Source organism: Lampris incognitus, chromosome 4 (assembly GCF_029633865.1).
Source record: "Lampris incognitus isolate fLamInc1 chromosome 4, fLamInc1.hap2, whole genome shotgun sequence".
Classification (NCBI taxonomy): domain Eukaryota; kingdom Metazoa; phylum Chordata; class Actinopteri; order Lampriformes; family Lampridae; genus Lampris; species Lampris incognitus.
Genome location: NC_079214.1, coordinates 25,213,566 through 25,239,658, shown reverse-complemented (window position 1 = coordinate 25,239,658; position 26,093 = coordinate 25,213,566). Strand labels below are relative to the sequence as shown.

At 41.8% G+C, this 26,093-nt stretch overlaps 1 protein-coding gene across 1 annotated transcript in view; it reads left to right on the top strand.

Annotated features, from left to right (window-relative positions):
• Window positions 1-26,093, top strand: part of map2k5 (mitogen-activated protein kinase kinase 5) — a 127,586-nt gene that overhangs the window by 39,978 nt on the left and 61,515 nt on the right. Inside the window, exons 8-16 of the mRNA XM_056278631.1 lie at window positions 3,266-3,330; window positions 15,927-15,966; window positions 17,294-17,362; window positions 18,319-18,400; window positions 19,264-19,325; window positions 23,212-23,260; window positions 23,370-23,443; window positions 24,452-24,502; window positions 24,881-24,952. Of these exons, the coding sequence (XP_056134606.1) occupies window positions 3,266-3,330; window positions 15,927-15,966; window positions 17,294-17,362; window positions 18,319-18,400; window positions 19,264-19,325; window positions 23,212-23,260; window positions 23,370-23,443; window positions 24,452-24,502; window positions 24,881-24,952 (564 nt within the window). The remainder of the gene's footprint in view (window positions 1-3,265; window positions 3,331-15,926; window positions 15,967-17,293; window positions 17,363-18,318; window positions 18,401-19,263; window positions 19,326-23,211; window positions 23,261-23,369; window positions 23,444-24,451; window positions 24,503-24,880; window positions 24,953-26,093) is intronic.

Genomic DNA, 26,093 nt, shown 5'->3' with positions numbered 1-26,093 from the left:
AAATTAACCATCCGAGCACATACACAAACCTGGAACCCGTGCATGCAGACTGGAAGACGAGGAGAGGGAAAAGTCTGTAGCCTGGTCACAAGAGTCTGCGATGCATTGGGCCTTCCTTCCTCCGACAGGCGCATAAACCGATGATGACTCTCTCTGTCCCTTAGGTCTAGGCCTACTTGGATGTGCCCATGTCATTTCGGCTGGTGCTTGGACATTGTCTCTCATTCAGGGTTAAGTGCATTCCACAAAAGCTGAATAGTCTAGCTATAAACCAGACTCCGTCCTGTCCAGGTAGAAAAATAAAGCCTAAACAAAAACAAAATGGCGACAGCCCGAACACGTAGCTACATCTTTCGTGTAAATGGAAATAAAATAAAATAAAGTGAGCTTAATAGCCTACTGCATCAGTCCTTATCCGAGGGATTGAATAAACCGCTCCACTTCTGCCGGGGTTTGAAAGGTGTGGGGTCTCTCGTCGTGTGTTACCAGGAGCCGGGCTGGAAAGATGATTCTGTCCTTGTGGATCCCCTGGTCTCTCAGCTTCTTCCGGACCTGGTCATAGTCGCGCTGCATCTTGTGCACCCCAGCAGAGAGGTCGATGTGAAAACGGACCGGCGTGTTCTTGTAAAGGACCTGTCCCTTGGTTTTGGCTGCCTTTAGTACTCGCTCCCTGTCCTTAAAGTTCAGGAACCTCATGATCAATGTCCTTGGACAACCCGTGCGAGAGTCTACCGGAACGCCGATTCTATGAGCCCGCTCCACCACCAAGCCCTCCCGCGGATCCATGTTCAGAGCCTCCGGCAACCACTTCTCCAGAAATGCAGGTGCATCCTGGCCCTCTTCTTTCTCCGGTAGGCCCACCAACCTTACGTTATTTCGCCGACTCCTGCATTCCAAGTCCTCCATTTTGTCAGTAAGGCTTTTGACGGTGTTTTCCAGCGTGCTAACTCGGGGTGTTAGCTTCTTAACGTCGTCCTCCACGTCAGAAATCCGTTGCTCGGCCTGTTCCATGCGGCCCGTGCATTCCTGTATTTGTTTCTTTACATCCGCAATTGTCGCTTGCACTCCATCAATTTTCTTGTAAAGTCCACTTTTCAAAGACTGTATGGCTTTCATGATATCTAGGTTGCTATTCTTATCTGTGTCTAACATTTCGTCATCTTCCTCGTGGTCGTCTTCTTCGTTAGCCATATTTTCAACCTGCATGGCGTCGCTAACCTTCTCGGCCTCTTCCTCGTGTCGCGATTTCCTTTTCTCCTTCTCTTTTTCTCTCTTTGCCTTTTCTTTCGGGTTTTTCCCTGACATTTTAGTTCTGGGTACTCTTATACACGTATTGCGTGACTTTAGACAAGATTCGGATTAGTATTGTAGGATTAATTTACACGGTAGCTGCAGAGCTTGAGATGTGCGACCCCCTAGTCCCTCGCCATAACCGGAAGTCCCCAAAAAAGCATTATTTATTTACATTTCATAATCAGCATCCTCAATAATATCTCAAAATTAGCAGGGGAGGGGGCATTGAAACAGCTGTTTATGGTTTGCAGCTCTCTCTTTCTCCCTCGCTCTCATTGACTGTCCCTTCACTTCGCTGTTGTTTCCCTTCTGTCTGTGGATTGCTACAATGGGGGGGGGGGTGGAATTAGGACCGAAAGTCCTATTTACAACCATGAAAAGCAAGCAAGCTAAGAAACCTAACTAAGTGATGTGTTCTGTCTGTCTGTGTCTATCGATTTCCTCCGCTCCGTTTCAGTATCATCGACAGCGCCAATATTGCCACCCTGTTGATCCTCCAAAACAACTTTGGCCTGCTTAGGGTCTGGCTAACCTACTGGTTTGAAGAGATTCAACAAATTTTATTGTCTTTCGTCATTTTACTAGTTTTCTGCTTGTTGCTGAGGGTATCCTAATTCAAATCACAGTAACATTAGCTCAAGTAACGTGCACAAAACTTGCACACTTTATCAGCGTCACTGAGTGACCTGATGCCTCTCTCGTTTGTTTGTTTTTTTAAAGATTTAAAATGCATTCAAAATAGGCAAACAAGCGATTTACGAGTAACTTCAATGGGAAATAAAATAATGACAGAACAGATAACATGAAATATTACACAACATTTATTTACAGATTTTGATAGTGAAAAACAAGGTGTTAGATCCAATCAAATAGGTGCCGGTCCCAATCTTGAAGGTCCCGGATCCTGTTCCAGCAGGGTCCAGCACAAATTAAGCCCTGGTCAGAATGTAACAATAGCTAAAAGGGATGGGGAGATGCATGATGCTGCTCCACTTTGACACCACCCTGGTGATTGGAGCCTGTTAACAATTTTGAATGTTTTTGTAGCCCATTGATACTGTAGTAGATTTGGAGGCGCTAAACCACCTTTAGTTTGGGGATTAATGAGGCGCCATTGTGATAAATTTAAAAGTCTGTGTAAAACATTTACTATTGACAGTTGATTTTCATTATGACGGACATTAGCAGAGCTCCATCTTTGAAAGTCAGCTTTTATTTTGTCAACAAGGGGCAAAGAAAAAATATCTGAAAAGGATGGAATAGTTTTAGTATTATGTTGAGGCTTGACTATGTAAAGCCAGATCCCGACAACTTGAATGAAGCTATTAAACACTCCTTTAAAAGGAATTCACTTAACCTATGCAGGAATTTTTAGCTGTTTGTGGTGCACTCTGTAGAAGAGTGAGAGGAGGAAATTTTAACACCCTACCACTGCACACCCCCGTCAGCTGGGGCCACATTATATTACCCCCTTCTGACACCTTTTATCAAAGTGGAATGGAATGACGACAGCAAACAAATCGTCATTAAACTCTACATCACTCACCTCCTCTCTCACCCCAGCACAATGTCCTTTTATAAATTGGACAGCAAATGTTGTATTGATCTTCTCCTACCCCCCACCACTGCCCCCACCCCCTCCAATTCTCTATCCCTCCAATGCTGAACTTAGAGTGACCTGAATGCTTGTCTTTTTTTATGGCCCCCAGTAACATTTAGTGCTCTCTCTCTCTCTCTCTCTCTCTCTCTCTCTCTCTCTCTCTCTCTCTCTCTCTCTCTCTCTCTCTCTCTCTCTCTCTCTCTCTCTCTCTCTCTCTCTTCTTTCTCTAACTCTCGCACAATCACACACCTGCATGCCCATATACTTACAAATAACCCCCATTAACTCAATATCTTCCCACTATTTGGCATTTCCAGCTTTCACCAATAGTATCCTATTGTTACATACCTGTTTTTATCTGTCCCTCTTTAGATCAATGCCCAGGATATCCACTATCAAGAGCAACTTGGACATGGAAATGGAGGCACAGTGTACAAGTAAGTGGTTTTGGGTTTTTTTTTCATACATCTTTTTCATACATCTTCATACAGACCAAGACCATAGTACAACAGTGAAGAGAGGCACTGAAAAGAAAGCAACTTCATGTCCGTATCTATTGACAGGCCATTTTAAATATCTTGATGAGCTGTGGTGTAACACTGATGAGGATAGTAATATGATGGTCGACTTTTTGTCTTCATTATGCTCGTCTTTTTCAAGACACCGGTTAGAGTCACAGGTGTGGTTAGGGTTCTCAGCCTTCTCTCCCCAGTCCTTCATCCAACAACAAATCTCTTACTGTTTGTTGTGACATCCATCAGGCCAGTCTTTGCCTAGGCCTTTATTTATTTATTCTGATCTGAAGGTTGCCACCGCATACAGTATCGATTTTGTACCATAAGATATGACAGCATTTGGCTTAATCAGTGTACAGTACAATGCATTGTGTTCTGCTTTACAGAGAAGAGTGATTTCCTTATCTCTGGCTAGACTGATGTATTACTGCCTCGCTAACATTATGACTTTGGCATTTGGGCTGCTGCTTTCATCTCCATCCTTTCCACCCATTGTTTCCTCATCTCCCATCAATCCACTGCTATTGAGCTGTTTTATTGAGATTGAAGTATTGATCACTCCTCAGACTGACCTTGACTTGATAGAGCAGTCTTTCAGTGTCTTTACCCAGCAGCCCCAGTAAATTGCCTACAGTATGTAGCACATCCACTTTTTATTCTTTTGCGATGCCACTTGTTTTCTTTTTTTCTACTACCTTTTACATTTTATCGCGATAAGGTTGTTTCAATAACAGTCTGTCTCTCATAGTTGTGAAAGAGAGATTGCCAATCAGATAGGCACACGAAATGGTTCCACTGCTCTGAGGAAGGCCGATATTGCAAGCCCAACAACTTCTCAGTCAATTGAGCTCAGCAGAAAGTCTATATGCTTTGGTGCTGAATTTTTATGGTTGGCAGATGAGAGTAAAACAACTCGCTGATTTACTTTTTTCTTGCCTGTGCAGTGGTATTTTTTTGAATATATATTGTTTTGACTCCTGTGGCTTTTTTTTTAATTTGCCTAATTCTAATATACATAAATGTACCTTTTTTAGGAAGCATTACAGCCCTCAATTCTATAGTCACAACTATTGGATCGCTAAACCGACATTGACAAACAAGCTGTAGCCCTGAGTGAATAGTGAGAATCCTCTTTGATTTATTAGAAATTCTTCATTTTGTAGAAGGGAACAATAATGACATTAGTTACACATTATTCTTTTTTCTAACCTTTATTCAATCAGTTTACTCAAGAAAAACAAATTGATACCAAAATCAACAGACATACTTAGTCACTTGTTTACAGGAGCCTCGTTATGGTGGCATTTCCCTAAAAGGAAGGGACAAGAAGCTGAGCTTATCCAATCAGATGCATAATGAGTTCAGGAATCCAGACTGGTAAAGTCCAGGTGTGGCGGATCACCTCAATCTACCCGCCTTTTTTTATCAATGCTTACCCTGACTCCTAGGCTTTCTTTTTGCATGGAGACAAATCAAAAGGGTATTAGATGAACATGTGCTTAGGGTTTAGAGACTTAATCTAATTGTCTCCAGCGTATTTAGTACTCGGAATTACGTGGAATATTTAGATCAGTGGTTCTTTACTAGTTTTTGCATTAGGACTCAACTTGGATCTTCTCTGTAATGCAGAAACTCGTTGTTTTAAACAACAACATGTTAAGCCTCTTTTCTTTATATAGAACATATGACCAGCTATGAAAACAATTAGGTCAGAAAAATGTTTTAAGTTTGGTACTGATTCCTTCTACAACTACACTGAAAAGAAAGTTCTAGTCCTTTTTTTTTTTACATTTGAGGAGTCTTTAACATCTATGAAGACCATATGACCTTCTACTTATTTAATATACAATCTTTGGAAGTATTCCATGGTTTTTACTTCCCCAGTGGCCACTCTATATTCAGACAGTTTAGAGGAGAGTGAGTAAAAGCAGGCAATGGAATGAGGACATAGTCACTTGCAAGAGCTCAAATAACCTGTGTTTCATTTTACTAAAATGTAAGTCAGCTCAAAAGTATGAAGTCAAAGGAAAGGAAAGATTTTTCTGAATGACACAAGAAATGGGGTATTAAGAGGTTTGTAGTTTTCAGTGAAAATTTGATAAAGAGCAAGTTGTCAGTGCCAAATTCTAGAAGACATATTTCATTAGCAAGTTGTTTTTATGAACAGTTTGCTTTCAGAATTTCACTGAATGACTATTTTCACTATGTGACACCTCATGTTTTACAAGTTCTTGGCTGCTGTGTGGATAGGTGTTAGGTCATATTTGTAAGGATGAACACAGAGGTCTGCCCAAACAGGGAAATGGGGGCATGTTGCTTGCTACCCCTGTTGGAATAATTTCCTTGTGTCCCACGTCACCTCCAGTCTAAACAGTTTTTGGTTAATGTAAAACACAAGCCACTTTGACCATCAAACATTCACAAGGGGCTTTACCCCCCTTCCTTCCCACCCTGCAATGCACCTTGGGTATTACTTTAAATTGCTTTCTTTAAAAAAAGTAATTCAGTCAGTTCCTCTGGTGGGTTTTGCATCCTGTTCCAGTGTTATTATATGTCACAGTATAAAGAGTTGATGACCCAGTGACATACATATGCACACACATGCATAGCTTCACATTGTAAGAAAACATGTGCTTCTCTCAGTCATACACAACACGGGCAAATACATGGCAATTCAACGCCCTCTCTCATTTAAAAGCCCACTGAAATGTTTCACTGTTGTTTTATATGAAGTGAATTTGACTGCCTCCATAGGACCCAGTCCAATGTTGTATTCAGTCTCCTCCATTGGTCTGGCTTATATGAGGCTTATCTAGTGTGAATGGCACCACTAAAGGGGTACCTTTTAACCTCTTACCCCAATTTATGACCCAAAGCCATCTAGACTCAATTGGATGTTACCAGCACCTCAGCTTTCCATAGCCATATGTTGACCTGACCATCCATCAAAGTCGCCCTTTGTTTTTTATTACACACTCCCTCTGAAGTCCATCTTGTCCACCAGTCTAACTTACTCTGTAGCGTATAAATACGATAACAAGGACACAGAGGCCATAATGTGTCTCATAGATCCAGCGGCACGATTAGAACGAGGACATTTACATAGCAGTGACTAAGATGACATCCACTTAAACACCCATGGCTTTTTGTTCAGTCTCCCGGCCCATTTTCTCCATTGATTTTTCTCTTTTTTTTCACTCAATGGCTGCAACACTGGTTGGTTAATTGGGTAATGAGTTTTGCTTGTATGCATGCTTAAAATGTGTTGGCTCTTTAGCAGTGATCACTCACATATTGTATGAGATCAATTTCATCAACAGTTCATCTTTTTACATTCCATACCACTCTTTCTTTTGTTGTCCCTCCCTTGCGTAACTGTTTTTTTATGTTGAGTGATTGGACCCATAAGCTATGAAGTAAAACTGCACATCAACCAATTCCATTTGGAAGGGGTTCTCGTCAATATAGAACTTTATACCCCTTTTCCTTTGGTGCAGAAGTCTACCTCAGATTTTATCATAAAAAGGGTCACATGAGAATTGTAGTACATTCATGGTAATACTAAAACTCTGCAATGTCTGTGTGTTTCGTTTCCCGGGGAAACTGGCAGATGAGAATCCAAATGCAGGACACAGACAGGGAGGTTACAGTAATGGTTTAATGATAAACAGGAAGGGGTCAGTACACAGGTGCCCATTTTCCACCAACATGGAACCGGTTCCGTTCCATGCACCTTATTTTGAACCGTTCATAGCATTTCAACCAAAAATAAATTGGTTCAGAACTTGAAGAGTTGGTTCCCAGTTGGAACCAAAAAGTAGTTGGACCTGAAGTGGAAACTGTGATGGCATCTGTTGGCATGTCATATTCTAGGTTGGAAAGAGAGATGGCGAAGGCAACAATGGAGAAGTCAAGTGAGAAATCATTGGAAAAATATAGCATGCAGTGGTCTGCTGACAAAACCCAATGCTCGATTACAATGCTTCCGCTCAAAACTGGTGGAAATGTGGGCTGGTTCGCTAGAGAGCACCAAGGTTCCAAGAATCTTTAGCGGAACTGGTTCAAGAACCAGAGCTAATTTGGTGGAAAAGGGGTAAGGGAGTTAGTCCGAGTAGGCAACCATATATAAAAGTGACAGACAGACAAGCAAAACAGATTCAAAGCACAAGTTTGAGTTATTGGGTTTTCAGTCCATACGAGCAAATGGATCCGCTGAGGGCAGGCAAGGGAAACAAGGTTCAGAAAACAGGCAATGACTCAAAAACTGGGTAGACAGGCAGAAGTAGTGGATGCTGGATTGCTTGGTTTTACAGACAAAAACACAAGACAGTCTCGCAAAGGAACAGGGAAACCAGGGGAATATATGTGCTGGAACTAATCAGGGAATGGGGAAGAGGTGTTCGATACACAGGGTTGAATGATTACAAAACCAGGAACTGAAACGACAAGACAACAGGAAAGACAACAATGATTGAGGTTATGAGCTGACTGACTGAGACTTTGGGAGACAATGACTGCAGAAAATGACTGAGGCTGTGGGAGACAATGACTGAGAAAATGACTGACTGAACTGAACTGGGAGACCTTGTAGTTCCTGCACTAAGGGAGCAGGAACTGGAAAAACAGAAACCAGGGAGTTGGACCTCCAGAATCATAGGAGGCGGGGCTGCTTAAGACTCTGAAGGAGGAACCACAGGAGACACAGGAAGCTGGGCCACAGGGAATGCTACAGACTCAGGAGGCAGGGCTGCAGGGGATACATGAAGTGGGGAGCTGGTCCTCTTGGGAGGTTGGGTTGGCGAAGATGGTCGACTCCTGGAGATCTGCCAGGATATCGACGGGTGCATCTGATGGCTCAGGATCAGGTTGGGCATCAGCAAGGGCGGCCGTTGGCTCAGGAACAAGATGAGCTTCAGCAAAGATGGCCGACAACTCAGGACCAGGCGGCTTGGAAACAAGAACAGGATGTGTCGCAGAGATGGCTAACGGCTCAGGTAAAGACGGAGCATTGGCAGGCGTGGCTGAGAGCTCGGAAACTGGAACGGGCTGAGTGTCAGCAGGAGTGGCCGATGGGTCAGGAACTGGTACATCTAAACCTCAGTAGTGGCACTGGGCTGCGCAGACTCCTGGCTGCCTCAGCGACCACATTTCTTCTGGGAACAGGCTGGACCTCAGCAGTGGCATTCAGCAACAGAGCATGTATGGTGCTAGGCAGTGTAGACTCTGGGACACTGGGCAGTGAAAACTCTGAGGTGCTGGGCAGCAGAGAAGACTCTGGTGCTGGGCAGCGGAGACCTGTGGTTCTGGGCAGTGGAGACTGTCAGGTTGGACAGCGGGAAAAGCCAGCAGCCTCACAAACCACACTTTCTTCTGGGGGCTTCTAAACAAGGGTACCCAGGGTAAATGGCAAGGCGAGTCCCATGGATAGGGAACTGCTGGGAGTCCTCAGGCAGGATCAGGCAAGAGGCTAGCCGACTTGGGGGCAGAGGTAGACTGGAGGCTAACAGACATGGAGCCAGACATATAGTTAACAGGCCCAAAGCTAGCAGACTGGGAGACACGCTGATGGCTTGGAGCTAGTTGACAAACTGCTTGGCTGCACTAGGGAGGAGCTGGCAGACTCCAAGGAACATTGTAGGCTGGAATTATGTGCTTCAGAGGGAAAGGATTAGGGACAAGGTTATACTGAAATTTCCACCTATCAAAAACCAATTCTTGGGCAAACCCATGTTCCTGTTTCCAGACGACTGAGAGGAGCTTAAAGAAGCCAGGCTCTTCATTAATGAGATTTTCCATCGACATACCAAAATGGGCTGACAAGAGTCTGGAGGTTCTCCATAACCTTCTGGAGAGTTTGGTCGTGTTGACCCACTAGAGCGCCTAGACTGGCGAGGGCTTGATGGAGAGTCAGTGTCTGCTGGGTCCATAGTGGCCAGATTGTACTGTTATGTTTCCTGGCGGAACTGGCAGATGAGAATCCAAACGCAGGGCTCACAGACATGGAGGTTACAGCAACAGTCAATTTAATGATCAAACAGGCAGGGGTCATTACACAGGGAGTCAGTCTGAACAGGTGACCAGATATACAAGGGACAGACAGACAAGCAAAACAGATTCAAAGCACAAGTTCGAGTTCCCGGATTTTCAGCCCAAACAGGTAAATGGATCCAATGAGGGCATGCAAGGGAAACAAGGTTAAGAGAACAGGAAATGACTCAAAAACTGGGTAGACAGGCAGAACTAGTGGATGCTGGAGTGCTTGGCTTCACAGTTAAGATGATCACAAGATGATCTGGCAAAGGAACAGGGAAATCAGGGATGTGCTGCTGATTTAATGCTGCTTCCGGGACTTCAAACTGTATGATCTGTCCGCGGTAGTGTAGCAGTCTAAGCATCGGTTTTGTGTCGATGCAGTTGCCCACTGGGGACCAGGGTTCGCACCTCAGTCTTGTCAGATCCGACTATGGCCGGACTCAATGAAGCAGCAATAATTGGCAATGCTGTCTTCGAGAGGGGGGTGGAGTCGGCTTGTGTTCGTCACATGAATGCATCTCTTGTGTGTGTCGGAAAAAGCAGTGGTTTGGCCTGGAGTCACCTTGTCACAAAGTGGTGAGGCATCTCCTTCGAGATTGCCAGCTGGAGAGATGCAGTTGGCAAGCGCATGCAGTATGAGGGTGGGTGTTTGAACTAAAATAGGGATTGATTGGCCACTAAATTGGGAGAAAGAGGGAAAAATCAGAAATACATTCATTAAAAAAAAAAAACTGTATGATCTGAGAGGCTTCGCTGAGGTTCAGCTACAGGAACATCAGGTCTCCTTTGGCAATATAGTCAACCCGCAAATCTCATTTTGAATTGTTGACCTAATAATATTAATGATCCTTAGTCATTTTTAAATTGTTTTCTTGTTGCTTTAAAAACATAATCAATTCACTCAATCAGTGATGTTAAAAGATAAAATTCACAAATGGTATGATATAAACCAGTCCCATACTTTTGATGCCATGAATTCAGATTCACCAGCAAATTTGTACCATTTTATGACAACAACCAGATCCCACTTCATAACAACTTTGCCATGGTGGTGAGAATCAGCCAGTGTCAAAAACGGTTTTTAAAAGAATCAGATGTTTGATTCCTATTCTGACTTTGTTTCTTATATTTGTCAAATAAAGCATGTTGTGTTGTCTCCGTGAGCCTGGGAATTATGGTCCGTGGACCTACCACCCATGGGGATGAGCATTGGCATAGGTCGCAATGCAGGCTGGGCGACAGGCAAAGGCGGGGACCAGAGCGTGCCGATTTCCGGCATCACAGACTGGTCCTCAGGACATGTAATGTCCAGAAGGAATTAGTACAAGTTTATTTAACTCCTGTCAGTCTAATTGTTTGTCTTTTAGAAGTAATTTGACATTATTGGTTTCCTACTGAATTCTGATAGATGCATTTAATTTAATATAGCTTTACTTGTTGCACTGTTGTAAACTGCCTTGTGTTTTCTCTCTAGTTTTCATATTTAACTGAAGCTTTGCCCATCACAAACTTGTTGCCTCTGAAAAATTATTTGACCTTGCCGATCTGGGCATTTTCTATTGTATGAGGAAGTCAGGAGTTGCAGAGAAGTATGTAGGAGTGGTGCAGGATATGTATGATGGAGGTGTGACAATGGTGAGGTGTGCAGTTGAAAAGACAGATGGGTTCAAGGTGGAGGTGGGATTACATCAAGGATCGGCTCTGCGCCCTTTCTGGTTTGCAATGGTGATTGACAGACAAGATCAAGCAGGAGTCTCCGTGGACTAAGATGTTTGCAGATGACATTGTGATCTGTAGCGAGAGTAGGGTGCAGGTTGAGGAGAGCCTGGAGAGGTGGAGGTATGAACTGGAGAGAAGAGAAGGAATGAAAGTCAGTAGGAGCAAGACGGAATACCTATGTGTGAATGAGAGGGAGGACTGTGGAATGGTGAGGATGCAAGGAATAGAGGTGATGAAGGCGTATGAGTTTAAATACTTGGGGTCAACTGTCCAAAGTAACGGGGAATGCAGAAGACAGGTGAAGAAGAGAGTGCAGGCAGGGTGGAGTGGGTGGAAAAGAGTGTCGGGAGTGATTTGCGACAGAAGGGTACCAGCAAGAGTTAAAGGGAAGGTTTACAAGATGGTTGTGAAACCAGCTATGTTATATGGTTTGGAGACAGTGGCACTGATGAAAATACAGGAGGCGGAGCTGGAGGTGGCAGAGTTGAAGATGCTAAGATTTTCATTGGGAGTGGTGAAGAAGGACAGGATTAGGAATGATTATATTAGAGGACAGCTCAGGTTGGACGGTTTGGAGACAAAGCAAGAGAGGCAAGATTGAGATGGCTTGGGCATGTGTGGAGGAGAGATGCTGGGTATATTGGGAGAAGGATGCTGAATATGGAGCTGCCAGGGAAGAGGAAAAGAGGAAGGCCAAAGAGGAGGTTTATGGATGTGGTGAGGGAGGACATGCAGGTGGCTGGTGTGACAGAGGAAGATGCAGAAAACAGGGAGAAATGGAAACTGATGATCCGCTGTGGTGACCCCTAATGGGAGCAGCCAAAAGTAGTAGTAGTAGTACTGTCTGGGCATTTTCATCCTCAGGCTAATATTCCTGTAATCTAACCAGACCTGTTTGCGTTTATGTCTTTGATGAGGTCTGGATCTGTCTCTGTCAGCTAGAAGACCCATTACAGCCATCTGAGGTGAGAGTGTCATGGAGAGAGAAAAGCACACGTGGCACTGTAAACCTATCCCTTCTAGCCCTAATCAAGGTGGCCATGCTCTCTAACCCAATGGCCCCAACTTCAGAGACATAGAGAGAGGCTCTATGAATACTGCATGATGGAGCTTTTATTACAGAGCAAGCTGGAGTGTAAATAAGATCCAGGCGATGGGGCACGTTTACCGGGGTCAGATCAGGGGGAAGTGGGGGGTTGGGATGGCCATGTTACCTTGTCCCCTCCTCTCCCATCGTCACAAGCCTGTCACTGTAACTCATATAGAGAAGCTCAGCCCTGAGGTGGTCAAGGACAGTCTTGGAATAAAGCTTGGCCGAGGCAGCCGTCATCCCATGTCTTTATCCCTCTCTTGAGGCAAACAGACCAGTGTTTGGGGCCCCAAGATTTCTTTTGTATTACCCTCATAGTTAAGACCTGGATGTGGTGATGATTGAATGTTGTCTTGGTCAACAGAAATATGAGTAGAATTTGATTAATTGTATTACTTGTTTATTTATTAATTGTTATTATTATTTAATTGACTGATAGTTGTATCTTGAGTACTAAACAATTTGATGTTACGTGGCCTCTTGTGTTTGGGATTATTCCTGATGGAAGTTTAACGCTCTTTACTCACATCAGTACTTTTAAAGATAAAAATCTTAAAAAGCCATATTGTTCATGATCTCGTTGAATAAGATTCAAGATTAGAGGATATAATGGGAATGTTTCAGGTTTCAAACCTGAAACGTTTCAGATTTTTCACGTTTCAGGGTTTTTTTTCTCATTCAAATGCATACACTATAGTTGCAAAGATAGCCGCTGCATAATAATAATAATAATAATAATAATAACAATCTTTATTTCGGACACACAGCTGTTCCATAGCATACAAGCAACAATACAATAAAATAAAACAATAAAACAATACCTGCATAGTTTGCAGGTGATCCAAAATCTCTGTTTGTTCCAGCATCTATTTGTGAGGATCCCAGATCTTTAGTGGCAAGCAAAATGAATTGCTGTATGCCATGTTCTATTCCAGAGAAAAAGGAAATAGCATTTTTTTCTATGTCCAGCCAAAACATTTAGCTTACTTGGTTCTCTATGATTAATGATTATCAGTTGCGTGATGTTGTAGATTAATAATGTAAAACATGTTTTTGAACTGCACAGTGGTTAAGTGCGGTCGCCTCACAGCAAGAAGGTCCTGGGTTTGAGCCCCGGGGTAATCCAACCTTGGGGGTCATCCTGGGTCGTCCTCCGTGTGGAGTTTGCATGTTCTCCCTGTGTCTGCGTGGGTTACCTCTGGGTGCTCTGGTTTCCTCCCAGTGTCCAAAGACATGTAGATCAGGTGAATTGGCCATACTAAAATTGCCCCTAGGTGTGTATGTGTGTGTGTGGGCCCTGTGATAGACTGGCGGCCTGTACAGGGTATCTCCTCGCCTGCTGCCCAATGACTGCTGGGATAGGCGCAGCATCCTGCGATCCCTGGTTGGGATAAGCGGCTTGGATAATGGATGGATGGATTGAATGTAAAACACGTATGTTTTACGTGAATGTTTGAATGAATATTTTTGAACTTACTTCCGCTATCAGAGTGAATGTGCTGCAGCTGAATTCAGTGTGGCCATTGTGTTGGCCAAAAAGCAGCTGTTTATTGATCCTTTTTGTGTTTTGATTTTGTCTGAAAGTATGAAAATGGATTTGTGTGTAAATGGTTTGGTAGTCCACTATAGACAATGTGTGATAGCTGTTTGTGTTTTTTCCTTATGCAATTTGCCATTTGTATTGCATGGTTGTAATGAGTTCATTGCGTTGGTAGGTTTGCAATAGATGTTATTTAAGATCAGTGGAATCGATATAATGTGGTTGTTTAATAATTTTAAAGATATACATATATTATGACAAAAAGCATATCTGTGGTGTCTAACGTTTTTGGTACACCAATGTAACAGTACTTTCTAGTATGCCGTCCTTTACAGTCAAACTCCTGGATTACCACCATTTTGATGTTCCATCAATCACCTCATGGTTTACAAATTGAACACAGCATGTAGCCACATGCACCCCACCCACATAGACAGTGCTGCTCTCCAAATGTTTCATAAGGATGTCCAAAAGGTGGATCCACAATGAGTCTTTGATTGTGTATTAGTTAGGACTTCAAATTCTAGGCTGCAACTTGTTCAACTTCTTAACAATTTGTTTTTAAGTTCTTGACAGCTTCCTTATACAGTTTGCTCAGTCAGTATGTAACTTGTCTACTCCTGCACTCCTGTCTCAATTAACATCATCCTCTTTTCTTAATTAAGACACAGCAGTCATGCTTAACCATTATTGATTGTAGCTTAAAGGAAGACTGAGACATAGAAAGTGAAACAAGGCTATCAGCCTTACACACAGCACCCTTAAAAAGCAAAGATGACATGTGTTCTCAGAAACACTAATAGGGTAAAAAGGATCAACCCTGCCCACATAACTTTTGTGCTGGGCTGGTTGACAGTCTACTATAAAAATAACTCCGGCAACTCTATATTTGCTATTTTGTGAAAATAAACATGTTGTTCTTTATCAGTTCACAAAATGTGACTAAATTTCTTGAGGAATGACCTTGGTTGGTAATCATTTATGAATGATTAATTTTAGGCCTAGTGTTGTCCCCTTGGAAACAAAAGAAGTTGGACTTGCCACTTTTTCTTACAGGAACACATCTTTCATCTATTAAAGTTTGTGCACAAACAATATTTAAATGTTGATTCAGAAAAAATAAACAAAATTGTAATAATTTGCCCTACAAAACATGTGTAATGAAGTGACACTGGGATGCCTGTATAATAGAGATATAGAACTTTGAGATGCTCAAGCAGTCCATAGTTTATATCAGCTAGACTATTTCACAGTCAATGAGTATTTCTTAGAAGCTACCAATGTTAGGTATTAAGTAGCAAAACTCAGAAACCCAAGTTTTTTTTCTACATCTGGGTCTTTACCAGACGTTACGCTAAGAGGTGTCATTAATTAAAGGCCTAGGCCAATTTGAAGGTGTCTGGCCTAAGTGCAATGTGATACCCCAATTTAAGAAAGATTAATCACACCTTAAACCATACACATTCTTTCTGGGAGACCTGCTGACAGGTGAGATGCTAGCTATCGCATTTACCAGGCCAGCTCAAAAGCAAACAAACCTGCATGACGAAGGCCTCCATATATCCCCATCACCCGACAGCTGTTGGACAGTTTTCATTCTTGAGTATTGAATGTTGCGAAGTCCCGATCTGTTGTCAGTGGTGCCGTAAACTAACCTTCATGGGCTGTAACTAAAGCCGAGGCTTGGCACTAAGGAGTTTCATAATTAAATCATTATCAGGTCGGTCAGTCGCTGTGGCTTCACCTGCAATCCTAAACCCTGTCTGGAAGAAGTGGTGATAGGGTTGACTGCGCTGGGCGTGGGTTGTGACCTCTGACCTCTAGGAGAAATAATGGAGACATTTTGTCATTTTTGGGGTTCTGCCGTACCCTCATAAACTCACCAACAATCATTAACCACCACTGAATACTTTGAACAACTTTTTCATCTGGTATGAATTAATACACATTTTGTTTTTGTGCTAATGATGGCAAAGTGAACCCTGATAGTAGCTTTAAAATTAGCTTTTGGGCCTCAATAGTGAGTCATTCAAAATACATGCCCTTAGATTATCATCTTGGTGTATTAACAGGGAATTTAACTTCTGTGGTTGTATGGCTTTGTTTGATATTCTCTTTTTTTTCCCCATCTTACAGAGCATGCCATCTTCTTGGCAAGCGGGTTTTGGCAGTTAAGGTGAGAAGTGCTGTACAGCCTTCACTTGTATTAACAAGCTGCTCTCTAGTCTGTTGTATAGTGAAATAACTTTTCTGCCCTGTATTTGGAAACTTTTAAGTACTGTTTGCATTACATTTCAGAATGTGTGTTTTTTTTCCATGTTGTTTTTTTTTTCATGTTGTCACAGATAGTCAGTATCAGCAGTGATGTTGCTGTTTGCTAATTGTGCTTTCCAAAATCTTTAATCAGATTTTAACTGGTTTTTGGATAATCTTTTGATAAGGGAATCATTATCATGCTGTTTGAAAATGCTATCTTTAAGTTTCGCAGTCTGTCATAAACTGAACTGTTTTTTTTTTCTTCTGTTCATTAACTGTTTGGAGATGAGTTAACTTAAGTAACACTTTTTTAAAAAGAAATTATGTATTAAAGAATCTTTACACAGTCAAAATGTCAGACGTGACTTGAATACATGTTAGCACAATGAAAATATTTCCTATCTTGAGGGTGTCTGGGTGGCGTAGCAGTCTATTCCATTGCCTATCGACACGGGGATCGCTGTGTTCTGGTCACTGCACTAGCACCTCCTCTGGTCGGTCGGGGTGCCTGTTCGGGGGGAGGGGGAACTGGGGGGAATAGCATGATCCTCACATGCGCTACGTCCCCCTGGTGAAACTCCTCACTCTCAGGTGAAAAGAAGCCGCTGGCGACTCCACATGTATTGGAGGAGGGATTTGGTAGTCTGCAGCCCTCCCCGGATTGGTAGAGGGGGTGGAGCGGAGACTGGGATGGCTCAAAAGAGTGGGGTAATTGGCTGAATACAGTTGGGGAGAAAAATTGGGAAAAATCCAACAACAAAAAAAGAAAAGAAAATATTTCCTATCTTAGTTCCTCAGGTATGTCGTTCCAAACCTCAGCAAAGGTTTGCTCATCTCTTGTTTCAATGCTATACTTTAGAATTGTCGTCAGGGACCTGCTTGAGGATCTTAGTCTACATTTGGGCTCAAAAATGTTTGCAAGCTCTGAGATACAGCCAGATTCCAGGTCAAACTGACCCTATGTAAATTGGTAAAATGCAATATGTGACTATTTGCTACTACCACCAATATCTGCACCTGCAGAATGTATCATGCTATAATTTCAAAACCAGAACATGACCATTCACTCCTTGACAATAGTGGCACCCATCAAGAGAGAAATAGCTTGTCATAAAAGTCATCACTCAGAATGGTAGCTTTGATTTATTCAGACCTAAAAGAAATAATTGGATTAATTGCATGGAAATGAAGGCCAACATGTAATCTGCAATTTCTTGATTCTAACGGTACACTGTGTTTTATTACAGGTTATCCCTCTGGATATCACAGTTGAGCTGCAAAAGCAGATAATGTCAGAGCTAGAGATTCTCTATAAGGTTTGAATTCATCTATTTGACCTGTTCTTTTGGGCCAATAGTCCGATTTATCACTTATCTGAGAGTTGCACTGTTAAGTACACTACCAAAAAAGGTACAGAAAACATATACACAACATACAGAAAAGGTAAAAAAAAAACAACACAAGACAGAGACATACATGCAAGTTTAGTGATAAATATCTTCAGAGCTCATGTTAACTTCCCATTTAAGTGCAGAGAAAGACAATATACCGTGAAACTGAAGAAGTTTAAAGGGCACAACCCTGACCAAAGGCATAAAGAATATTGAAAAAAATAGCGTGGCAGCACACTTTTTAAGCTGCCAAAAATGTTAGAAACGCTCATGATTACCACTCCATGCAAGATTTACTTTTTACTTGTATTAATGATAAAAACAAAATACCCCACTAATTTATTTCACTTCCAAGATCTCAAGTGAATTTTTGTTTTAGTTTTATGTAATGTTTGATCTTAGTTGTGGCATTTTTCTGTCAGTGAAACTACAGGTCAGTCTTTTAGAAAAGAAAAAAAACGACATTTCCCGTCTTGTAAATTTGCTGTGCATTCTCCATGACCCCTTTCAGAACTGAATGATTTAAATCATTAAATTACCTGATTTAAATGAACCAAGGTTAGTTTATCACCTTGTTTCAGTTTCTATTTTTTCATCCAGTACTTTTCTCTGTTGTTTCTTGAACAGATTAGAAAATTGTGAATAGTGCTTCATTATTGGCGATTACATTAAACATTTGCAGAGAGAGGTACGCGTATGCTATTGCTGCTTTCTATCTACTCAAATGTATAAAGAACAAAATTAATTTTCAGGTAGTCAACAAGGCACAATTCCAACTGGTCCATTTGCCTTTATGAATGACCTTGTCCTGGTATATTGTAGCTTGCCTACATTTAGACATGCCCTTTTGTGATAAAATCATTTCTGTCTTCCTCTTGCAGTGTGATTCACCCTACATCATCACTTTCTACAGTGCCTTTTTTGTGGAGAACAGGATATCCATATGCACAGAATTTATGGATGGTGAGTCTTAGTGTGACCAAAGCTGGTAACATGTACAGGACCTCATAGCAATCCCCAGGTTTATAAAAAAGACCCCAGGGAATGACCCTCTCCTCCATATAGCCATTTACACTTCTACAGAGCGAGAGAGTGTCTTATTGCTGGGAGCTGGTTAGCATGTCTGTGTGCTAAAAGCTACAAGGGTGTGATAAATCTTGATTTAAATGTGTTTTTGCAATGGAAAACTCCCGAGTGTTAGTGTGTACGTGGGTCGGTAAGAGCGCACATATCTATCTTTGTGTGTTTGTCAGTATGTGTGTGTGTTAATGTGGTGATTCCCCTGTTTCACACATTGATCAACTTGTCAGTAGGGTCTGTCAGACCTTTCAACAGTCATTAGATTATGGATCTTTTCCAAACCAGTCCCCGTAGTTTTTTTTTCCTTTATGGAAAAATTCAACTTTTATGAAAAATTATGACACAGTTTGTGGAATTGTGATTTGTAGAATGATACCAGCTGCTTAAAGTGTTTGACATATATATGATGAAAATAACTGTAACTGTTTATTTTTAAGAGAATGGAATATTGTTGTAAATTGTAAACCTTTTGCAAAATTTTAGGGGGGGGGGGGCTCTTCATTTCTGAAAAGAAATATTTGTCATAAAACAATTCTGTTTTCATGACAGGCAAGCATATTGATGCCCCAAGTGAATTTGGATAGACCATTTTGCAGCCTAGGCCCATGTATTATTTGGTAGAAGATAAACTACCATATTAATAAGTCAGTGTTGTCCCTCAATTGGAGCATAATTTGGATTTCCTGCCAAATGTCTTGTATTGTGCCAAGTCAGTTCTTGGACAAATGACAATTTGTCTGATGCAGGTGGTTCTCTGGACGTGTACCGGAGGATTCCAGAGCATGTGCTGGGCAGGATTGCAGTGGCAGTAAGTTTCCATAAAATATGTTTTTTAAAATACTTTGTGTTCATCCTCAATGTAAAGGCAGGAATTCAGTGTGTTTAACTCAATAGATTAATGAATCAATGCATTTCAGATGCAGTTCAGTGTTCTGTCCTTTTGTTTGCCATGTCAGTCTGGCTTTCATACAATACTGCATTTTTCCTGATGGCATCCTGCATTCTGCTATAATTATTCATATCAGGAACAATTTGTCATTTAATCGTATTTGCTAGTCGGTACACAAAAGAAACAAAATTCTGTTTCTTTTGCCTTTCCAAAGTCACAATTTTCAGTTTCATATGTTTGTGTTGACCACAACAGATAGGCTTCAAAAATGAGGAACATTTTACACTTGATTTATTCAAAATAAACTTCAGGTGTGAATCTCTTAATTAGCATTTTCTTGGGAGATAATAGACAAAGCCAATGTATTATCCCTACAAGTCCAGCTATGCCTTTGTCCCCTCTCACTCCTTCACATCTAAAACCTGCATTTTGATGGACATGGCCTTGATTTTGATAATGCTTGCTTTATCTTCCACCCTCATAACCCTCCCCTGTTCCTTCCTTTCAACATGCCTTTGTCTCCCCTCCAACTTTTTTCAGTAATCAAACATTGACAGCTATTTAGGCAGCGTTAATTTCAATTCACAGCTTTCCCTTTTTTCCATGGTCGCAGTTGATAATTATCACAGAGTGAAAAGCAAGAGGTGTCATTGAGGGCTGCTGCAAGCTAGCTGACATAGCTGAATAGTTAAATAGGAGAGCAAGTTTCTTGTACTAAATTATATATTAAGATTGAGGCTACATGAGCATGGGGAAAACAGCAACAGAACCATTTATTCTTTAAAGGGGTTTTTTTTTCCACTTTTTTTTTAAGCTGAAAGTATATTGGTATTTCCCAAGGACAGTAAAACTGACTGACCTAGTGATAGATTTAACAAAAAAATGAGACTGCATCACACAGTCACTTTGAGGAAAATCTATGCTTCATCTTAAATTAACAAATGGAAGCCTTTAATTTAAAAAGAAAATGAAGGGAAAGGTGTCCAGGTAGCCTAGTGGTCTATTCTGTTGCCTACCAACATGGGGATCACTGGTTCGAATCCCCGTATTACCTCCGGCTCAGTCGGACGTCCCTACAGACACAATTGGCCGTGTCTGCAGGTGGGAAGCCAGATGTGGATATGTGTCCTGGTCACTGCACTAGCGCCTCCTCTGGTCGGTCGGGCCGCCTGTTCGGGGTGGAGGGGGAACTGGGGGGAATAGCGTGATCCTCCCACGCGCTACATCCCCCTGATGAAACTCCTCACTGTCAGGTGAAAAGAAGCGGCTGGCGACTCCACATGTATCGGAGGAGGCATGTAGTAGTCTGCAGCCCTCCCTGGATCGGCAGAGGGGGTGGAGCAACGGCCGGGATGGCTCAGAAGAGTGGGGTAATTGGCTGGGTGCAATTGGGGAGAAAAGGGGGAACATCAAAAAAAAAAATGAAGTGAATGTTGATTATGGAAGTAGCTTTGATATTTGATGAACATTTTGGGACAGATTTGGATATCAGAAGTATAAATAGATAGATAGATAGATAGATAGATAGATAGATAGATAGATAGATAGATAGATAGATAGATAGATAGATAGATAGATATGCAATGTACATTGTGTGTGTGTGTGTATATATATATATATAATATACACTCACTGGCCACTTTATTAGGTACACCTTCCTAGTACCGGGTTGGACCCCTTTTTGCCTTCAGAACTGCCTTAATCCTTCGTGGCATAGATTCAACAAGGTACTGGAAACGTCCCTCAGAGAGTTTGGTCCATATTGACATGATAGCATCACGCAGTTGCTGCAGATTTGTCGGCTGCACATCCATGATGCGAATTTCCCGGTCCACCACATCCCAAAGGTGCTCTATTGGATTGAGATCTGGTGACTGTGGAGGCCATTTGAGTACAGTGAACTCATTGTCATGTTCAAGAAACCAGTCTGAGATGATTCGAGCTTTATGACATGGCGCGTTATCCTGCTGGAAGTAGCCATCAGAAGATGGGAACACTGTGTTCATAAAGAGATGGACATGGTCAGCAACAATACTCAGGTAGGCTGTGGCGTTGACACGATGCTCAATTGGTACTAAGGGGCCCAAAGTGTGCCAAGAAAATATCCCCCACACCATTACACCACCACCACCAGCCTGAACCGTTGATACAAGGCAGGATGGATCCATGCTTTCATGTTGTTGACACCAAATTCTGACCCTACCATCCGAATGTCGCAGCAGAAATCGAGACTCATCAGACCAGACAACGTTTTTCCAATCTTCTATTGTCCAATTTTGGTGAGCCTGTGCGAATTGTAGCCTCAGTTTCCTGTTCTTAGCTGACAGGAGTGGCACCCGGTGTGGTCTTCTGCTGCTGTAGCCCATCTGCCTCAAGGTTCGACGTGTTGTGCGTTCAGAGATGCTCTTCTGCATACCTCGGTTGTAATGAGTGGTTATTTGAGTTACTGTTGCCTTTCTGTCAGCTCGAACCAGTCTGGCCATTCTCCTCTGACCTCTGGCATCAACAAGGCATTTTCGCCCACAGAACTGCCGCTCACTGGATATTTTCTCTTTTTCGGACCATTCTCTGTAAACCCTAGAGATGGTTGTGCGTGAAAATCCCAGTAGATCAGCAGTTTCTGAAATACTCAGACCAGCCCGTCTGGCACCAACAACCATGCCACGTTCAAAGTCACTTAAATCACCTTTCTTCCCCATTCTGATGCTCGGTTTGAACTGCAGCAGATCGTCTTGACCATGTCTACATGCCTAAATGCATTGTGTTGCTGCCATGTGATTGGCTGATTAGAAATTTGCGTTAACGAGCAGTTGGACGGGTGTGCCTAATAAAGTGGCCGGTGAGTGTGTATATATATATATATATATATGTGTGTGTGTGTGTGTGTGTGTGTGTGTCATTAGCCGCTGATGAGTGTGCAACGCACGAAACAGGCCTGTACTGCAATACATTAAAACTTTTTTTCCTTTATCTGTGTTGGTATTCCACTCCTCATTAGTTGAGCACTTACAACACCATTGATGGTTTCGGAAAAAAACTATATATATATATATACACACACACACACACACACACACACAATGTACCAATGTACAGTACTATATATATATATATACACACACACACACACACTGTACTGTACATTGTACATATGCTGGTACGCTCTGTCATAGCCATCTACCTCAGGCTTGTAAGTAAGTAACCACTAATATATATTTCAGCATCTCTGGTATATTCTCTACACTATTGCACTTTATCTCCTTATTTCACCTTTATGTCTGTCAATCCTTGTGTATATATCTGAAGATTGTTGTGTTGTAGTGTTGTTATTCTATGTTAAATACACTGAGAGAGCCATGAAACCAGAGTTGAATTCCATGTATGTTGACCAATAAACATGATGGCCAATAAACATGATTCTGAGAAGTGAAGCAAATACACTAAGTTCACAAAGCCAGTCTTGCTTTAACCTTCAGGAGGGTCACTCCAAGGCTGCACAGTTACATGAATGTTGAGTCTTAGCTCTGCACCCTCTGGGTTCAGGCCACATCTGTTTATATTTACCAACAGAGTTGTTTAGATTTTTAAATTTTAATTCAACCTACAGGGTGCACTTTGTCAAGTAGTTAGAAAGGTACTAGAGACAAGTCAGTTACTCTGAATTCTGTTGTTACCCTTTGCGTAGATTGATTCAGGTTATATTTCACTCATCAAATTCTGCCTGTTAGCTCTTCACAGGGAACACTTGTTTTCAGTTTTGTTGACGTTGAAAGGAATATATTTAATCTTTCTTCTGTGCCTGTAGGTAGTGAAAGGCCTGACATATCTGTGGAGCCTGAAGATACTTCACAGAGGTGAGCAAGGAAGTGTGCCGACTGAAAGTTATTAAAAAAGAGCAGAGCTAGTAAAGACACGTTGCAGAGTGCTGACATGGCATTTCTCTGATCCATTTTGTCTCCACAGATGTCAAGCCCTCCAATATGTTGGTGAACACCCGAGGACAAGTCAAGCTCTGCGACTTTGGTGTCAGCACACAGGTACATGAAGGGTGTTTGTATGTACATGCTTATGTCTTTTTCTGTCTCGTGACAGCGAGACAGAAAAAGAAAATGTTTGTGTCCCTCAGCACCATCCTATTTAAAATGTGTGTCTGTGTGTGGACGCACATGTTTGTGCACTTCTTGCTGCATATGGCCAAGCTGTCCATCTAAGCATTCAGTTTGAACTCATGACATCAGAGCTATCCCTAGGGACTGCCTCTCACATTAACTTACCCCCTTACATCCATTGTTGTGTTGTTCTGCAGCCTCCCAAAAAAATCAGTTATTGTAATAATGACTGTCTCACACACACACACACACACACACACACACACACACACACACACACACACACACACACACACACACACCACGCCAAAGCCTCATTGATATGCATTTAATGGATATGGTTGAAGAGTGGGTGACACACAATAGCATAAGCTATTGTGTGTCACCCACTCTTCAACAATAGCACAAGCTATTGTGTGTGTGTGCGTGCGTGTGTGTGTTATTCAGTGTATTGGTCAATTTCTGGATTGATGTGCCTTTAAAGATAAAAAGTGAGTCTGACCCTATGGAGTTTGCAGGACCAAGTCGACTCCTTTTCTCCTCTCGCTTTCTGTTGCTCTCCCTCTTGTTCTTTGGTTCTTCCCTCCATCTCTGAGGAAAATAGAAACAAACAGGAGACATAGGGGAAGGCACTCATTATCCCAGTTTTGTCATTGACGACATGTGCCATTGTGTGTACACACACACACACACACACACACACACACACACACACACACACACACACACGACACTCCTCAATGGCCCCTTTTCTCTCTCCCATTCCCTTGTGTAAAGGCTGAGAACAGCCTGAAATAACATGTTGATATTTCAATGTTTTTTGGCCAGTGTAAGTAAGGGAAGGATAAAAGACAATAGTGTGATGTTGCTGTAGGATGACGAGGTTGTGACTCTTACCAGTCGCTAATCCACCATTGTAAAACATTGTCTTTGCAGTTGGTGAATTCTATTGCCAAAACATATGTGGGAACTAATGCTTACATGGCGGTGAGTTACCCAGATTCTACAACTACACACACACACACACACACACACACACACACACACACACACACACACACACACGTGCACATTTATTGGGGCTGGGCCTACACACACACACACACACACACACACACCACCTTACATACATCACACACTATTATTGTTGCTGTTTTTTTGTTCTGTTTTGTTGTTGTTCAGTTATTATTGTTGCTGCAGTGTTGAGGAGCTGAAACTCAAGAATTTTACTCTCTTATACTTTTGTAATGAGACGTAACAAATAAAGAGTCTTGAATCTTGAATTTCAATTCATCCCATTTAAACTCATAGTTTATATCTCATTGTGTCTGTTTTTTCTGAATGCTGTTTATTTCTGTTTCACAGCCAGAAAGGATATCAGGGGAGCAGTATGGTATCCACGCGGATGTCTGGAGTGTGGGAATCTCTTTCATGGAGGTATTGCACCTGAATCAGCATCTGTCATATTTATCTACAGTCATATAAAACATGTTTTAAAGAGATCATAATTTGAATCACATTAATTCCTTGACATTTTTCAATCATAAAATACCTATGAGGTCTTAATAACTAGGAATTGAAGTCAAGTCAATTTTATTTGTATAGCTCAATATCACAGAGTACGAATTTGTCTCAAGGGGTTTTACAGCAACACAACATCCTCTCTGTAGACCCTCGCATCAGATAAGGAACAACTCCCTAAAAAAAAAAATCTTTAACTGGGAGAGAAAATAGGACGAAACCTCAGGGAGAGCAACAAAGGAGGGATCTCTGTCCCAATATGGACAACGTGCAATGGTTGTTGTGTTTACACAATTTAAAAAATACAAAATTGAAAGAAGAAAACAGAATTATAAAATATATGAAGACTATGACAAGGAGGATGCCAAGCAGTGTCCAGACGCCACCGGAACAACCCAGGACCCAAGCCACACGACCACCATCACCATGTTAAAAAGAAACAAAAAAACAAAACAAACAATTTTTTTAGCTATTTCATCATGAAGGACATATCCAAATGTTATTTGTGGAGTATACCAGTACTTGAGTTTTTCCATTGTGTCCGTTGTTTGAGCTGTTAAACTGGATGATGTTGCTGTGTGCGTGCACGTGTGTGCACATGCTATAGTATCTCCTCTGCGCACCTCTCCCCAGAGCTTTGGTAGAGTGCACCGCTGACAGCACACATTTTCAAATAACATTTTAATTTCAGTATTACACTTGCCAGGTTTCTTGTCCCCCCCATTGACACTATTGATTCTCCATCTGTTCCTGTCCACAGCTCCCGTTTCACAGTTTGACAAATGATTTAGGCTTCTGTCTCCACTATACAAGTCAATACTGTTGAATATTATTACAATAATAACAACAATGGATGGCTCCACAGAAAAAGTGCCAAGTCAAAATTATCGACATGATTTTTGTGTGATGAAGATGGAAATCTCTCATACTTCGACTCAAAGCCCTTCTCTCTATTTCCATCCATAGAGGTGTGCATTTAGTTCAATGAAATGGCTTTAAGTCTCGTTTAATTTGGATTTGGATTAATCTTTGGCTCATCAGTTTTTCTTTTTATGTT